An 18211-nucleotide genomic window follows, 5' to 3' on the forward strand; every position below is an offset into this window, starting at 1 on the left:
CTTGTATCGTAACATTTGCAGTAACAACTTTGTAAAGCAATGGCTACTTAGAGGCTCTTGGTTGTGAGGGGTTTTTTTGTCAAATATTTTTAACAGTGTTAGAAATCGAGGACTCCAATGATAATGTCATCTTTCGTTACTCTAAAGTTTCTGATAAATTAAGACAGTCTGTTCAAAAATTGCTATTGAAGTGCTTCTTTCAAAAAGTGTTGTGGAGCCGTTGTTTGATGTATCCTTTCAGGTTTCTGTTAAATCTAAATCTTAGCTTATAGAAAAAGGATTGTCCTTGTTGATTAAACTAAGTGGTAAATGAGTAAGCTGCGACCTTTCCTTATTGTTCAAAAGCAGTATTCTTTTTTAAATGAACTAAATGAAAGTAAGGATGTCAACATGAACATTTTCGAGTCTGCTACATTATAAAAACTGACAGACACTATTTAATGATCAGTACAAATCTTTAATGAGACATACAAATACATTTCACAGACATGACAAAAAAGTGGTTAGCAAGCTGCTTGATTCATTACTTGTTAAGAGCGAAAGAAATGTAAAACTTAAAATAGCGTAGCTCTTTTCTTGTTTGATCTGTTTGAGACCTCATTGAAATTCATCGAGAAGACATGCAGCAACTGGTGTTGAAAAATGAAAAACGGGTACATTTAATAACCTCCCTTACGAATAACAGATGGTGGTGGGGACATCTTAAGTGTTACTTTTGTTTGTCAGAAGGGATGCTCAGTTCATCACACCATTTTTCATAAGCTCTGCACAGGATCTCACAAGATGTGTCATTGAAAATTTCTGCAATGAAAAAAGAGAGCAAAGACAACCTGCTTTAACTATACTGTACAAATATTACACAAGTTTGATGCTCACACAACAATTCTTACAGAAAAATACTTTGCTTTTCAGTGCATTCACAAAAGACCCATTTGAGCTAATCTTTCGGCATCACTTGCTGGATGCACACCAGCAGTGCTTTTGCATATTTAGATAACTGAACTTAGTTAAAGTTTGGGATTGCCATCATAGTTATACAGGATAAAACCCAAACTCTAAAGTAAAGACTCTGCTCTCACTTCATCAGCCCTGCAGTTAACTGGACACTTCCTCCCGAACCAACCTCTCACCTCTCAAGTTTTTGTCCCTCTGCTGTTTCATTAAGGTTTCTCTGCACCATATCTTCAAGCATGTTACCTTTTTTCTTGAACCCTATCATGTTTACCTGCCTGCAGGCCTCCTTATCCTATAAGCTTTGAAAGCGTATTTGTGTGAATAAATCATTAAGTTACAACAGCTCTCATTCTTTGTCTGCATGTGTGTCCTTTTCCTGTTTTTCTGCTCACAACACCTGTGAAACACCAATACACCAATTTCTGGTAAGGACAGTCTCACTGTAATGATTCTTACCTGCTTGCCCAAGACCAACAGGCAAAGGCATTCTGACCAGACCTCCGGAGTGCTTAAGCCTGTCCTGCAGAGACTTCTGTATGAGCTCCATTGTACACGACTCATGCCAGACAGGCAGCTCCAGGCCCACCATACAGTTGATGATCTTTTGCTTTTCTTCTTCTGTTAACAGGCCACTCTCTTTGGACACATAAACCATGTAAGACATATCAATGTTCACTGCTTCTCCATGCAGCAGAGATGGAAGAACTTTCTGTATGAAAAAGAAGAAAGTGAGATAAAGTGAGGATGTAGCTATTTGTCCTCTTACAGGAATAAACCAGAATATGAAAAGCTTATACCACAAGCAAAATGAGGAGTGGTCCTATATTTTGTATACACACAAAAGCATACCGTATAGGTACAATAGCATGCATCGACAAAGTACTTAAAGGTGGGTTCTGCCATTCTGTATATTGCAGATAAACTCCAGGGCTGACAACACACACCGGATCTATTTCAGCGCACACTCATATAAGATGGATAGCTTTTGAACTACGAGGAGATATTTGCTGAATTTGACAAGAAATGATTCGAATCACACACCCCACCTTTAAAGTGTTAAGAGAACAGTTACCATCTCTAATGCTGGGCTGATTAGGTGACCAAAGTCCACAAGTCTGTTCAGGTCATCCTCCCAAAGGTTTGGGGCAAGCTCCTCCAGCATGGTTGTGATGGCTATATTTGTTGCTCGTGATGCAGCCTGTAAACAGCTGTGTGCGTATACACTGTTGTCAACCTGGAATTTAGTGTCCAACAGCATACGGCCATGTTCCTCAAGAAGCTCAAAGAGGCCTAAGTGTTTCATCAAGGCCATCTGTAGAAAAAAAACAAAAACTTTTGATTCTGTCTGAGTTACCCAACAGCGACCTGTGTCGTATTTTTACATCAACCTCCACCTCATTATTAATAATATTAATAATGTCATCTAGCATGTCTTGGTATTAGCACGTTTATAGTGGAATTATTTTTCCTGTGTATGTATATGAAAAATGTACCTTTAACATCTCTGCCAGCCCGTTGGAGATGTGTCGCCGAGGAACAGTTTGTATGAAGGACAGGTCAAGGAAAGCAGCAGTGGGTGGAATGTAGGCACCCAGCTTGTTCTTGCAGTTTGCAAAGTTGACCCCTGTCTTTGCACCCACGCTTGCATCAATGTAAGAGAGTAGTGTGGTTGGGACCCTGATGTAAGGGGTGCGTCTTCTGTAGAGTGAGGAAGCCAGGCCTACTATGTCTAGGCACACCCCTCCACCAATAGCAATGATAGGCTCTGTGCGGCGGTCAAGAGAGAAGTTGTTAACCTCTTCTAGTATCTTTAAGGCCATTTCCATGGATTTGTTCTCCTCTGTGGTGGGTAGTGCCAAGATCTTGTATAGGACATTGTTGACCTCTAAATAGTCAGTTAGCTTGGGACCATAGATTTTGTAGACTTCTTGGTCGACAACTACAAAGCGTTTTACTGGCTTTATGGATTTTTTAAAGTCCTCTAGCTGCTGCGGGTCGGTGATGTGGCCAAACAGGAGTGTGTCATTGCTTGGGTCCAGCAGGCCTCTGCTCTCAGTTACCTTGTATGTGAACACGATGGGGCTCACAACTGTCCAAGTGGTCCCCTTTTCTGTGTTGCTCTCAAAGCTGCCACACAAAACACATGAGGAAATTGTTATTGTTATGGCAAAGGTACCAATCATTGCAAATAACCTGTTTCTGTCAATGAAATGCACTTCATACACTCAGTTGCCAGTTTTTTTAGGTACATCTTGCTAAAACTAATAATCACCCTTCAGCACACTAACATTCTGTATTTGTGAAAACATTCAATAGATGTAAAAACAATGACAAATATTATCTAATATTTCTGAAGACAACACAGTGACTTAAATATTTGGAAAATTACTCTTGGAAAATAGCAAAAAGACACTAAAAAAAGCAACAAATTTAGCACTATCAAACCTCAAATATTTATGTTAAATGAAATCTGACAAGGAATTCAATACACTTTTCAAAAGTCTATACTTTAAACTGCAGCTAATGAAGTTTTTTTTTTATTAATTTAAGCAACCTTTGCTCCACTTCCTGAACCTCTACAACCTCTGGCCATGAAGATCCAAAACAACAGCTGATATCAGCCGGGTCCTTGTCTCTCGTCTCTCAGACAGAGTCAGTCTGAGTCTTACGTATCACATTTAGCTAAATGTGGTCTACCATATCCACCCCCACAAAGAGCTTAAACGTCAGTGCCTCCAAAATTCCTTGCCCATGATTTGGCTAGAAGCAAATAAACACATTGATAAAGAAGTTGTTATTAGACCTCTCTCTTTAGTCAGTTAGTCATTTAGACCTCACAACATGTAAAAGGGCCAAAGTATAAACTACCAGAATTACCCCTTAATGTTTATATACTTTTTGCTCTCCAGTCCATTACACATTTTCTGAACAGCTTTCTTGAACGTGTTAGTTTGATTGACAGCACAATTTTTGCTTATCTATTATCTACCCTGAAGCCTGGCAGTTTTCTAGGCAACGTGGGCCTAAAATTGACAAAGTGTAGCCTCTCCCAACCTTCGTAAAACATCTGAGATCTTACCTTCATTTCTCAAAATCCTCAATTCTTTTCTAAAAAAAAAAATGCCATCCTCACTCCTGAACACACATTTATAAGAACAGAACAGGGAGTTCTGTTTTTGCATCTCTCGATCTGAAGCACGATCAAATGATGATAAATAATATATTCTTACCATTCAACAACACAGAGCTACTGTACAGTAGAAGCAATAAATCAGCACAGGTTTAAAATGTTTGTTACATTTGTTACATAGTTTAATTTCTTCTATTTTTTTTTTTTTTTTACTGTTATTGCTTTACTAGCCAGTGCAGTAGCACATACCCATTAAGCTCAAATAAGAACATAAATCTTCTGATTCTTGTTTGTAAAATGCTGTTGAAAGTCACAAAAGTTCCCCTTGATGAAAATAGTAAGCCTTGCATTTGCATACTAAGTCAGGTGCAAAGATTTTTTTTTGGTTGAGGTCAGGGTAGCTGGTGTAAGTTGACACTGAAGCCTGCAGTTCTAATGTTATCTCCTACCAGCAGTTAACTTTCTTTGACTACAACTACAACCAGAAATGAAAGTATCTTTTCTGAATCACAAATACAAGGAATTTGAATGTAATATATATGTGTGTCTATAGTATTAAATGCTAACAGTCAGAGATAGGAGAAAACACATCCTTTGAAAAAACAGATAAAAAAATACAGCACATGTATGATATTACTCATACTTTTTCTTTGTAATTACATTCATTTAGATCTCTGTCAGTAAAGAACAATGTTATACTCACATTTTTGCGTCAGAGACACAGTCAGCTGTGTCTTTATTGACCTTCTTTGCTAATTTGCACTTCCAGGTACCTTTGACCCGCACTAAGCTAAACTCTGTTTTCTTGTCTTTGCTATCAATGTCCTGCAGATGAACCTTTCCCATTTTTGCCGTGATGGTGGTAACTTAGAGGACTGCCTGAGACTGCGAAAAGACTCCCACCCCAGGAGTCTTTAAACACACTACTTAGAAGCCTGTGATGTAAGGAGGAGCATGTGCATCCAGTGCGCTTCACATGCCATTACATGTGTTCACTTATAAAAGTTTTGTGTAACAGTGAGGTAACACTTGTTTCTTTGATTCAGAGTATTTGTACAATATATTTAATTTAATGTTTCTTTTGCTGTATTTTTTAATTATATGAACATTGATTTACAATTTACAATTACAACTTACAGTTTAAGGTTTGTGCAACGAGATCAATTAATGTGTTTTTTGACAATAATAAAAGGGCTGACGAAAGTAAGGGTTGCTTAGGGGGCTGCAGCATCCACTGAAACAAGGTAACATAAAAACAATCAAGTAGTTAAAAAGGTGATGAGAGAGAGAGAGAGAGGGAGGGAGAGAGAGAGAGAGAGAGGGAGAGAATTTGAATATGGACAGGGCAGGTGTGATAAGCAAGTGTGGAAACAAAGGGGGTATGGAATTCACATTTTACATACTCCATTTTTATGATGGTAGTTTATTTTTATGATGTTGAAAGGTAGGTCATAAAGAGGCATCGGTATGAAATTCAGTCACTTTCATAACCAGTTAAAAACTCCTTACAGTGGGTTTAAATTACAGTTGTTGAACTGGTGATTAAATAACAAAACAATAACAACAAACAAACAATAACTTAAAGTGAAACACAATCCCATTAAAAATACCAATGACCACGGCCTAAAAAATTCAACACGTTCTCTTCTCAGACCATTAAATACATCCGTTACCCCAGACCATGACCCAAAGCAGACTTAGCAGCTTTTTACTCCATGACGGTTGCTCTGTGCTTCTAATATAACTGCAGATGGGTTTATAAAGGAGGTGATTGAAAGCCCAGTTACTCTCATGCAGATGCTGAACTTTTACGCAGGGGCCTATTTACACGGCGGAAGGTGCACAGTCTAATTCATTTAGGGCGTGTTTTATCCACTTTTGTTAGATACATGGCGCACAATCTGGGTGCAAACCGAGGTGCAAGACGCAAAGAGGTGTGCTGAAAGTCCCTGGATTAATCATAGTTGTGTTTTCGGCATAACATGAATCAAACAGTGTCAGCTCTCATTCCCTTTAAGAGCCTGGTGCGCCTGTAGGCAGGCGTGTTGCTATTTACACTATTTCAGTCATTCTTCTTATATACCGGACTCAGACCGGCATATTTAACTTGTTTCTTTCCACTGTGCCCCTGCACACGCAGAACACACACAGGTCACTGTATGATACATGTCGAAGCATGGATTGATGTTAAAGCCACTGAAGCGATCCCACTACCCAGCAGAAACAAAAATGAAGAGAGACGTATACATTTATGCTGTGTACATTTATGCACGAGGCACAGCATTAATTATTTAAATCTCGGACAGGATCTTATGTTTATTAAAGTTCTGTGTGCTGACCATCAAAGAAAGGTAAGTTGTAAATGTTTATTAACTTATTGTTGCTGCTGACTCACATGGCTGTATTCTCCACTGCGCGTGTAATGGACACTGGTACGCTTTGGCGCTTTGCGCTGGGTTTACGATAGGGCCCTAACAGTTACAAACCAGTAGCCTGGCGAATTTACCCTGTTTTTTAGATTTACCATTATCCTGTAACTGTCACTTGTGGCCAGCGGAAAACTGAGCCTGTCTAGACTAAGCTCCTCAGATGCATAGCAACACTGCATACTAGGAGACTTTCTCACTATGACTTTATGATGATTTCTAGAAAGCGTTGTGTAACTTGTTCAGGTAATCATGACAATAAATTGTATTTAATGTATTATATTGTAAGTCACCCCTACCTCAGCTGCTCAGAGTAATCATAGTACAGAGATCTTTGCAGTAGGGTTGTTAAGGGTCTACAGACACACTGATGCTCTTTTGTAGTCTCGTATAAAAATCAGCTCAACGCCATTTTAGTCGTACCACTGACCAATCTAAAGTTGTCAATTCCAACACCATCCCGGGTGACTCACCCCTGAAGTGCCATTCTGATATGATGCACCTAAGCCATCCAGCATGTAAATAAAAAGTTTTTGTGCTCAATCAATTTATTTAATATTGATATACACATTATTGCACAGTAGAGGTAAATTTAACACAGCTCGACACTGCCCCCGTTGATATCACAATCATGCCTTTGGGTTTGGGTCATTGGGTTCCAACTTCGTCAGCTCACGAGTGTCGAAGTTAGACAGACAGATCTACTAAAGTTGTCGGCGACCTCATTAGCACTGATATCAACAAGGTCACTGTACCAATCATATTTGATATAGTAGCTAAATAAATGATAAGGGAAAGACAGACACTTTTTTTGGACATTGAAAATAACTGAGTAGGAGTTTTTGCCTTTTTTCAAATAAACGTGTGTCTTGGTTTATATTCAGGTATCCCTGTGACTCATGTCAGGTCTGTTCTCCCTGATTTTATTTGTTTATCAACCGAAAGTTCTGAGAATCCACGGCGAAGGACACGAAGCGCTGTTTCGCCTGTTGTGCAAGCTATCAGTCACTCCCCTTACTCAGCAATTTGCATAATTTCTGTGATATAACAAACCCTCCACGACCACGTCGCCTGACATCACCACTCTTACCGACATCTACCGAAATCGTCACGCCCGGAAACGCGCACCATGCCAGCCGAAAAAGGTAAGATTGTTGCTTAATTATCCGTTGTTGCCAGGTCAGAGTAAATTTCATAAGGGCTTAACACGTGTCTTAACTTTAGAAGACAAACTCTGCTGCAGTCCAGTGCATGTCTGTCGCTCAATTATCACATCAGTTGCATCGTTCTACAAGCAGCCTGCTGTCTTGTCTGTGGTGTGGAGAAAACGTTTTGATGCTGAAACAAACTTAAGTATAGAATAATGTAAGACGGAGGCTTCGCACACATTTAAGGAGTATGTGTATATATACGTGTTGACTATATACGTGTTGCGTGAGCTTCTTTTGACGTCACTTTGATAATATCCGCTCACTGAATGTAAGTATAGCCTAATGCTGTGGCCTTACTGTTGAGTATGCATTCTGAATTAAATTAGTGCTGAAAAATAGTATAGGTAATCTATCAATCAATTGACTGTACACTAATGGAAGTATCTAAAACGTTGTTTTTTTTAAGTTAATGTTTTATATGCTTTTTCTTGCAGAAATGAAAAAAAACCCACAAACATATTTGTTCCAGTTAGTTTGTTTTGCTGTTTGTTTTGCTGTCTTGTATTTCTATAGGCTACATGGATGAATTTGGCTTTTGGTCTGTCTGTTAGTCTGTTGGACAAAACAAGTAGGCTAACAAATTTGTCACATTTTCCCACAATTTTTTTTAGACCAAAGTATTGACAAAGTAACTGGCACATTAGTGAACAGCTTTAGAGTTGTAGCCCCACATCCTATTGAAATGTGCAGGAGAGAGTCGAAAGACTTGTTGATTACTGAACTAAAATTTCTTAAATTTTTTTCCCAAGTTCCAGACACCCCAGTGGAAGTCCTTGTAGATCTTCTAACAAAAGCTAACAAGATAGCTGCAACAAATGATAATGTGTCAGAAGAGTTGACTCGTCACTTGCAGAAGGCCATGGACATAGCCAGTGGCCTGGATGACTACCTTGAGAAAATGTCCACACAGGAAAGTGATCTTCTGGCAGAACTCTATAAGTATGACTCAGCTTCCTACACTTAGCAAGTATGCATCACAAGGAAGGTATTTTGAATTGTAGATAAATATTTTCATATTTAATTGTAGAAAAACGATTTCCCATGACTGGGAACAAGTGCACAAGGAGGGCAAAACCATCTTCAAGCTTCCCAAGGAATGCATCACTGGACATGTTGAAGGTTTTTATTTTCCCGTATCACTCATTGCCATTATATTCACTGGTTGAACATATTGCAACTTTAACGTGTTTTGTCAGGTCAGACCCTGAAGATGCTGATTCACATGAGTCAAGCTAAGAGAGTTCTGGAAATTGGGATGTTTACCGGCTACGGTGCACTGTCAATGGCTGAAGGGCTTCCTGAGGATGGCTCTTTAGTTGCCTGTGAGTTAGAGCCATACCTCAAAGACTTTGCCCAGCCAATTTTTGACAAGTCTCCACATGGAAGGAAGATTAATGTCCATACTGGACCTGCCATGGACACCCTAAAGGTGAGAGAAAAGAAACAAATCACAATTAGAGGACTGTCGGAGACTTGGACACGTGTTCTGTCATGTGCTTTGCATAATCAGAGCAGGCAAAATTAACCCTAACTCCTTTTTGTATTTCTCATGAGTTAACAAACTGTAGGGCACATGGCCAGTTTTCTAATGACCCTCTGTCCCTTCCAGGAATTGGCTGCTGCAGGTGAGCAGTTTGACATGGTCTTCATCGATGCTGACAAAAATAATTACATAAACTATTACAACTTTATTCTGGACAACAATCTGCTGAGATTGCGAGGGGTCATATGTGTTGATAACTCACTGTTCAAAGCCAAGGTTTATCTTAAAGACACCACGGATAACAACGGACTGGCGCTTAGAGAATTCAATCAGTTTGTCTCCAATGATCCCCGCGTGGAGCAGGTAACATTTAACCCTCTGCAAGCTGCTGTATGTATTTGACTGGTATTCTTCCTTAATTTTAACAATGTCCTTCTTATTTTAAAGGTCATCATCCCCCTTAGGGATGGGATCAGTGTTATCCGCCGGGTTTCTGCTGCTTTAGATTGCTCAGTGACCCAGGTAATGTTTGGATAACCTCTGTGTTATGACCTCAACCGCAAGTACTGATATGGAATCAAACAGCTTAAACAGTCTTATACATTCACTGGTGATTTTTCTCCCAGTTATTTTACTTTTCTCACTGACATGTCTGCTAATCTTCTTTATTTTTGTTAGAGTAAAATAACAGATGACGAAGTTTTCCACGGGGTCAAAGGACGGCCCATCCTTGATCGGATGCGTCTGGATGGAAAGGTGGCCTATGTTACGGGTGCTGGACAGGGCATAGGCCGAGCTTTTGCTCATGCCCTGGGCGAGGCTGGTGCGAAGGTTGCCATTGTAGATCTTGTCAAAGAAAAAGCTGAGGCAGTGACTAAAGAGCTTTTTCTTAAAGGTAAGGCCTGTTTTCAATATAATATAGAATAAAGTCTGAGTTTAAATCCCAATTATATCCCCACCATTTCTCAGTCCATGCGGTAGGATTACAAAAAAAAACAACTCAGAAATTTTGTCTCCAGCTCCCAGTACACTAGATGCTATAAAGGGTTAGCACTTGCACACAGTTATTCTAGTAAGACCAGCAAATTTGATCCTGAGAATTCAAGAAGTAACTTTTCATAGTTTCTTGATTTAATTATTGGCTGTAAAACATGAAAAAAAACGAAAAATGCACGAATATCTCAATTTTGTTAACTAAGTCATTATGTCTGTGTTTTTAGAAAACACATTAGAGCTATGAATGAGCCACCTTTTCTGAATGTAAAGTTCATAAGGAGAAGCTCATTTTTTAGGGTGAATTTTCCTGGATGTTATGGATGGAGGAATGTCTTTAAAGAAACCGATGAAAGGAATTAGCCAAAGGGGGAATGCAGAGCATGACATATTTCAGGACCCCTGGAGCAAAGTGAGATGACTGTCTCTGTCAAAACATGAACTTTTGACGAATGTCAATAATTTTTAGTGTGGTTAGTTTTTGATTCTGGCCAGCAGATGGCAGCAAACTAAAGGATAAGATAAAGTGTGTCAGGAAACATGTTCATCTGAACCCAAATGGGATCTTTTCTTCTTCCTAAACAATTAAATATCCTACACATTAACAAAAATATGGCCAAATATATTGAGAGTATTTTTCACAACTTTTATTCTTTCTTACAAGCTTATTCTACATCTCAAAAATATTGTACACCTCAAACGTCTAAACTATCTTATTATAGAAGTGGCCTAAATGCATAATGTTACTTAATCTACAAAGTATTTAGACAGCCATTTTTTTTATACAGGTATCAATGCCATTTCCATCACTGCTGACATTAGCAAACCAGTGGATGTCCAGAGGATGATCGACGGCATCGTCTCTAAATGGGGGGCGATTCACATTGCCTGTAACAATGCCGGCATTAATTTGAACTCAGCCAGTGAAGACACCAGTTTAGAGGAGTGGGACCAAACCTTCGAGGTTAACCTGAGGGGGACTTTTATGTGCTGTCAGGTTTGTATAAGCTACAATTCAGTATGTGTCAGTGTCAGTATGTGTGTGTGTGTGTGTGTGTGTGTGTGTGTGTGTGTGTGTGTGTTTGAGTCCGCTTCAGAAACGGCTTTTTCGCCCCCACGGTACTGCACAGAAAAATGAATTTTTCTGATGGCTTTCATTCCAACAAAATATACATCTCTCTCTATCTGTCTTTTTGAAATTCAATTTTATTTATGACAATGTTAAACTTAAACATAGAAGTCAATTCAAACACTGCTGGGAACTACATACAAGGTTGTTGAAATATCTGACAGAGGGGAGAAAACATCACATCTTAAAATTAGGGATATAATAGATATATTATTAATGGTCAAATAATTATTTTATTAAATCATGAATTTAGAAAACTATTTATTTTCAGTCTTTCAGTTCAGTTATCTGACTTATTTATCAGGTTCTAAATTCAGTCTGTGGTGTTAGAAGAATTTACCCTTACCCCTAATAAGCAACACATTCAATCTTTCTTATTATCCAAATAATAGAAATAGAAATGTTTTCACAGATGGATACAATTTTGCATTTCACACTGTATTAGGTGCACATTATACAAAGCTACAATGATAAAACCTTTAGCAATGTATACTTAAATGAAAATTTCAAAGAATATTTCTTACCTTTTCCAAATATTTTTGTAATTCTGTCATCAATGAACACATTTACAGCTACTTTGTTGTTTATTCAAATGAGTTTTAATTTTTCAAAACATCTCTACCATTACTTGTATTTAGCTTTTGAATTCACTCAAGTGCCTCAAATGCTGTTTAACCCCCATTTCTCTCTCCAAACATAAACTGCATGTTTTTGAGTTCATTCATGCTCAGGCTTTTGGTAGCATATCGGTGCCATAATAAGGTGTTTAATATGTCTCTTTTCCCTGAATCCTTGCCTTAGGCGGCAGGTCGAGTGATGTTGAAGCAAGGATACGGTAAGATTATCAACACAGCCTCCATGGCCAGTCTAATAGGTGAGTGATGATTCTATTCCCCCACATTCTGTCTTGAGCCCCTACATGTCGGCTTTTAATCTCTGCGTTTTGCATGGAGAGTTTGGTCGAGAGGAGGAAGGGAGAGTTAAATACATTTGGGCTGTATAGCACATCACAGTTTTTATCAGGAGTAAGAGAGTTGTCATATCTGACTAAGATCATTACGCTGGCAAAGTTGAAGCAGTTTTCCTGTTTACGAAAAACTTAAGGTGAACCTGCTCATTTAAAGCAGGATTAGCCAGCTTTTCTCCTTTGCAATTCTTATCCCAGTTAAATAGAGTTCTATATCCACCCCTGCATACAGTAAGCATTGCAGGAAAGTGTTATAATTGCATCTTGCCGAGGCACTTTTGCATCATAATAAACATCCCCTCTCTGTGGAGCTGTCTGAAGGATGTAAAAGGCAACCCGAGGTATAGCTTGGGAAGGGCGAGTTCCTGTGCAACGGCAAAACCCAGGCCTGTGCCAGCAGTGTTGTTTGAACAGCGGAAGACACTTTTAGCTTTTAGTGTAGTGAGCGCCTAGCAAAAGGCTTGTATTTCGCAGCACTGTAATGTTCCTCCTCCAACAGGTTTCTCCAGAGGAACAGCAACACTTAATCAGCAATATAGTCAAACAGCCAGTAAACTGCTATGCCATATGGGCCACAGTCCCGATTGCAGGGGCAATCTGTAAAACAGGAGCATGCTGGTAAATAGAGGCCAGCATAAAAAAATGATCAATTACTCACATTACATAAAGTCCTTCAGGAATTTACTTTATTGGTCTGGACATCTGTTATAATATTGTCATAATGTGTAATCAGATGGGACCTGTTCTAGCCAAGTGGAAGCCCAAAAAGCAGCCGTAAATGCCCAATTAAAATGCTCAATGACAGCTTTTTGTCCATCTGCTGAATAGAGTGTGTGTGTGTGTATGTGTGTGTGTGTGTGTGTGTGTGGCGGGGGCACATACGCACACACACAGTACAGACCATCAACCACAGTTTTCCCCCGAATAATGGCAAGCAGATCGAAGACTCCCAGACAGGAAATATCCAAGTTAATATGGTCACATTCAGCTTTTTGGCTGAAGACCTTTGAGAGGGCTTTGTGGCTCTCAAACTCATACCTGCGGACATCTGCTGCATAGTAATTCACATTAGAACATCTATGCCATTCTGGGAAAAGCATGCATCATTTGAACTCAGAAGAATTCTAAATGTAAAGGCAGGTCTGATAAAGAGCATGTTTTCTCCCACTTGAAATGGGCAACAAGCAACAGGGTGAATGTTAAAGAGGGCTTTGGAGAATGCTCTCCTGCTAACTCCTTTTTCCTTCTCTGGGGATTACTGCTCTTTAAGACGGTGAAAACATCAATGCAGGTTTATTTAAAGGATGAAGGCATTTTCTGAATGGTATTTTGGGGCTGTATCATCAGGTCTTGAGCGAGGATTAGTGCTGTTAGGCATTTTGAGCTGTGTTTCCTGTCCTGATAAGTCGGATTTCACCTTCAATCTGCGTGTAAGCCCTGGGCTCTGCTCCTCCCCGCCTGCTCCTCTGAGGTCGTAGCCTACCCTTATCCAGCCCAGCCCAACCTAACATTACCTTCGTTTGTTATCTCTACACAATCCCACTCCACCACACTCTCAGCTACTGCTCAGTTGTCCCACCTTTTACATCTTATTTTATACACAATTTCCAGCGTTTACCTCTGTACCGCTAATATATCTCCTTTCGCTGAGCTATGTATGTGGGATGCTCCAGCCCTTTCTCCCCCGGACTGGTCCCTGCCTCTCTGCAGCTGGCTAGTATTTATCATCCTGGTCTCACAATGAAGCCATTTGGCAGTCAGATCAATGGGTGATGAGGTTAACTACTAAAGTTGTATGTAACTTGGAGCCTTCCTAGTGATGATTAATCAACCAGCAGAAAATGAGCGCCTGTCCCGGCATCCCATGCAGTGTGCAGCATCTGGGATGGTCAAGGCAAACAAATGACTGCCTCTCTTTGTTGCTGAGGACAGAGCATAACTGGACATTATAAGCAATTAATTTTACATGGCCTCATCCGCAGAGGCCTCAGCAGCTAATGGAAGAGCTTTATGTGGTATCCACAAGAAACTGCATGAGCTACTATATGAAGTGTTCATGTTGTCAGCTTTTATGATAAACTATTTTCTTTTAAGGCAATTACTGCTAAAAAAAAATATTTTCAGAGGTAACCTGAGAATTCCATAAGAGCCGAACATTATTAATGATGCAGTAAATGTTATCTCTATAAAATGCTGTGTTGTCTCATTTTCTTTCATCCTCTTCCTTGCAGTCCCACATCCCCAGAAACAGCTCTCCTACAACACGTCAAAGGCTGGAGTGGTCAAACTGACTCAGACTCTGGGCACTGAATGGATTGAAAGAGGAGTGTGTGTCAACTGCATCTCACCGTGAGTGCTGTCTGTTCTCAGCCTTCTTATCCTACCGTTTTGTGCCAAAACACACGGTTCCACCTTTTGTGCCTTGTAAGGGATTGAGCTGCCAAAGGAAGTGGTGATTAGTGTGTTTGCTTTCATATGAAGAGCCTCATTTAGGAATGATGCACTAATTTAAAGCCTCAAACAATACATCAGTGCTTAATTAGATGACGTCTTGAGGGATGAATCAACCAAACACTTGCTCTAATTGTTCTATTCAATTAGGGAATCAAATTTGCAACCTCACTCCAAGTGTCGGCGCAACAATAGCTCCTTGTTTGTATCTATTTGTCTGTGAAGCTGAGCAGGGGAAGAAAAGAGGAGAACACAGGGAGGGTTGTGTGTGAGTGTGTAGGGGGGGTGTTTAGTGAAGCATCCCTTAGCCCCAGCCGTCCCTGAGCAAATCCGTCCGGTGGCACCAGGCGAGCCAGGCCCAGTCATAGCCCCAGAACAAAGCCCTTACACACGCTTCGCGCTAAGCTTTATTTATCAGCAGCTTGTTTGCTAATTTTAATTTGCAGAGAAGCATTTGTCTCTCCCCTCCCTTACTGGGTGTCTCAATGGGCTGCTGATTTCTTTGAAGTGACAGTCGGTAAATATGCATAAAAAAGGGACACAATTAGCACTCACGAGGTTGACTGGAGCCTGATTCCATTGGCAACTTTAGCCGCGGCGGTGATAAGCTGCATTATCTAGAAAATTGGCTGAGGGAAAACAGTACCTCTGATTGCCAGCAAAGGTTCCAGATAACAGGGCAGCTGAAGAGAAATATAATTGAGGTGGAATATGTTAACCATGGTGTCTCATGGTCCTTGGAAGTGCTAATTTATCCAATGTTAGAATTCTATATCAAGGCAACAGAATACATCGAACAATGATTCAGGCCTTAAGGCTTTTAGTCACTGTCACGTCAATTGAGTAGAATGCCAGAAGTCGTCTCATATTAGACGCAGGTGGCCATGTTGACATATTTATTCAAATGTAAGCCCTGTGATGTTACTGGATTGCTGTTGAAAGTGGAGATAGAGAGACCTGCATTTGTTGTGACTGAGTAATGGTGTTGCAGAGCTATTGGATACCAGTACAATCAAAAACCCTAAACTCAAGGTTTCTTTCTTATTTTTTATTATTAAACCAGAATTCGGTGGGATTTCAAACAGGAATCAGAGCAGGAATATGAGGGAGTTGCATATAATAAGTATTTAACCAAAGGCCATGAGCAAATCATGCCAGACGTCCCCTTACACCCATGGGCTGTTCATGAGATGTGCCAGTCATTTAAGTGCCACCAGTCCCACAGTAAAAATCATCAGAGATGTCATGCCATGCCCTTTCTTTAAAGGATAATTGGGTTTATTTTTGTCACCAAAGTGGTGGCTCTGAAACAACGCTGTCACTCCTGGCTCTAAACTATGACGCCTTCTGATTCCATTGTGCCCCACCTCCCCCACTCACCCCTTTTCTTTCACTTTCTTTGTCTCTCTTTTCAGGGGGATTGTTGACACCCCTCTCATCCACTCTGAGAGTTTGAGGCCTCTGGTGCAGCGCTGGCTGTCAGATATCCCTGCTGGTAGACTGGCTCAAGTGACAGACCTGCAAGCTGCAGTGGTCTTCCTGGCATCTGACGCCTCTGACTACATGACAGGGCATAACTTAGTCATAGAGGGTGGGCAAAGTCTGTGGTAGAGGGGGTAGATGAAGAAATGAGAACTTTTCCCCCCTCTTCACTCTCCTGGGATTACTCTCTGAAAATGTTTCAATCATATTATCTCCTTTTCACCCATTCACAGCAGTATTCATTTAAATCTAACTGGATATATAACTTTGGTCAGGTAACATCTGTTTTATGGTATAATGAGATAACTGGAAGCTTTTGACCTCTGTCTTCTGTATAGGTTCAGTTTACTGTCATGTGTACTGACTGTTTTTTTTTTTTAGTGGATGAAAAATATACCTCATGGTAAAATTTATAAAGAGGTATAACACTTTTTTTTCTTGTCAAACAATGAACATTCACTCTGTTGTAGAAATTGTCTTATATCCAAGAAAGTAAAGAAAACTATTGCTACTGCATTCCCCAAAACGTCCTTTTTTTTAAATGTTTTTTTTTTTTTTACATTTCTAGGCGTTACTCTGTTACCAAATGCAGACACAAAGTGATAAATGCATTTGTAAGTATTGTCTTAAATGTCAGTAAAAGACACTGGATTTTCTTTATTGTATTTATGTCAGAAAGACAGAGCATAGTGGAAAGGTTTACCTCATAGGTCAGGTAATTTTTTTTAGAACTGTTACATTCATATTAAATGCAGTTCAAGTTGCTTTACAGGATAACAACAGGGATGATAGTTTTGTATTGAGATCAACAAAAGCTTGAGCAGAAAAAGCGCATGACTGCAATCTTCAAATAACTTAAGATACACTGAAGCTGAAGAACATTGTATACTATACATTTGCACCAAAAGAAAGACCTTGTTGTTTTAACAGGTTACAGAATACATATAAAGTACATAATGATTGGGTTAGAGAACATCACCAGTTCACATTTAAACCAGAATAGACACCAGTGAGTTGTATTGTTCACTGTCTGCACCTTGACTTACCACTCCCTCTGGTCCAAGACTCTTGTGTACCATATGCAGGATAACAGCATCCCAGTCTGCCTCTTTCCAGCACTTTCTTGCCAAATGGCCCCCGCAAGTGGTGCTTATGAATGCCTTCTTAATTGCTCCATTAACTGTTTGTGTGCTGAAAAACAATACTTAAAGGAGAGGTTAGCCGAGGACGTGACCCCAGCTGCTGCAATTATATGAAAAGTAGTGGCCAATTAGCACTCTCTGTAATGTGACACTGTTGGTGTTTATGTGAGCAACTTCAAGTTCTCACTGTTAGTGACTGTTCTCTGATTTACATAATTGGGGGATTGGTCATTAATGGGAATGGCGTGTGAGAGGATCCCATTAAGATATGGAGTGAAATCTGATCATCTCCATTGCTCTCTGCTATTTATCTCCAGCTGCAATAGCACATTAGAAGTTATTGGGATTCTTATCCTCATATTTAATGGTGAAATATAAAAGTTTGCCACAGTGTGTGAACACAAGGTCTTGGAGAATCTGTTCACATGGAGGCAAATAGTCTCTTTCCCCTCCTGGCCATTTCCCATCTTGCCACTGAGGGGCACTATAGAGACAGGCAGCTGCAGCACTGACAAAAGGACACGAAGTTGCAACAAGAGGTTATCACATTATTTTCCATCATCTAAAGGTAATAATGAACACTGGCTTATGTGTATGTGATAAAATAAGAACACCTCTCCAATTCAAGTGTGCAAACAGCTTAAAATGATCGTCAGTCCAAGAAATGCAGAATAAATACTCATATTTTCAATTAAATGTGGTTTGGATTGTGGACAGCAGTTACATTTAAAATGCATTAAAAATGTTAGATCATTTTTTTTTATGATTGAAGTAGTCTTTAGAGTCCAGAGACAATGAAGGACAAATATGAATCCTTAATCCGAGTTGATTAAGTGCAATATT

The 18211-nt window shown here is 39.7% G+C and overlaps 2 protein-coding genes across 2 annotated transcripts; one reads left to right on the plus strand and one right to left on the minus strand.

Moving 5' to 3' along the window:
- Positions 1 to 709: 709 nt before the first annotated feature.
- Positions 710 to 4930, minus strand: eevs (2-epi-5-epi-valiolone synthase). Its single transcript, XM_069678846.1, has 5 exons — positions 4788 to 4930; positions 2448 to 3081; positions 2027 to 2266; positions 1411 to 1663; positions 710 to 801 (listed from the first exon to the last, which is right to left on the minus strand). Exons 1-5 carry the CDS (start codon positions 4928 to 4930, stop codon positions 710 to 712), a joined length of 1362 nt encoding a protein of 453 aa, XP_069534947.1.
- Positions 4931 to 8403: 3473 nt separating this feature from the next.
- Positions 8404 to 16441, plus strand: LOC138606383 (uncharacterized). The gene is made up of 10 exons (XM_069678848.1): positions 8404 to 8660; positions 8749 to 8840; positions 8918 to 9150; positions 9331 to 9567; positions 9652 to 9726; positions 9883 to 10099; positions 10986 to 11194; positions 12128 to 12200; positions 14525 to 14642; positions 16160 to 16441. The coding sequence occupies exons 1-10, from the start codon at positions 8404 to 8406 to the stop codon at positions 16353 to 16355; spliced, it is 1707 nt and encodes a 568-aa protein (XP_069534949.1). The 3' UTR covers positions 16356 to 16441.
- The last annotated feature ends 1770 nt before the right edge of the window (positions 16442 to 18211 follow it).

The sequence above is a fragment of the Semicossyphus pulcher genome, unplaced genomic scaffold (genome assembly GCF_022749685.1).
Source record: "Semicossyphus pulcher isolate SPU_LCO1_2020_fin unplaced genomic scaffold, fSemPul1.0.p SCAF_3, whole genome shotgun sequence".
Taxonomy (NCBI): Eukaryota; Metazoa; Chordata; class Actinopteri; order Labriformes; family Labridae; genus Semicossyphus; species Semicossyphus pulcher.

Coding starts and splice junctions, on each gene's coding strand:
- eevs (XM_069678846.1), bottom strand. CDS start 4,930: ATGGGAAAGGTTCATCTGCAGGACATTGATAGCAAAGACAAGAAAACA. Junction 3,082..4,787: donor TGTGTCTCTGACGCAAAAAT/GTGAGTATAACA, acceptor TTTGTGTGGCAG/CTTTGAGAGCAACACAGAAA. Junction 2,267..2,447: donor GGCTGGCAGAGATGTTAAAG/GTACATTTTTCA, acceptor TTTTTTCTACAG/ATGGCCTTGATGAAACACTT.
- LOC138606383 (XM_069678848.1), top strand. CDS start 8,404: ATGTGCAGGAGAGAGTCGAAAGACTTGTTGATTACTGAACTAAAATTT. Junction 8,841..8,917: donor CATCACTGGACATGTTGAAG/GTTTTTATTTTC, acceptor GTGTTTTGTCAG/GTCAGACCCTGAAGATGCTG. Junction 11,195..12,127: donor GGACTTTTATGTGCTGTCAG/GTTTGTATAAGC, acceptor TCCTTGCCTTAG/GCGGCAGGTCGAGTGATGTT.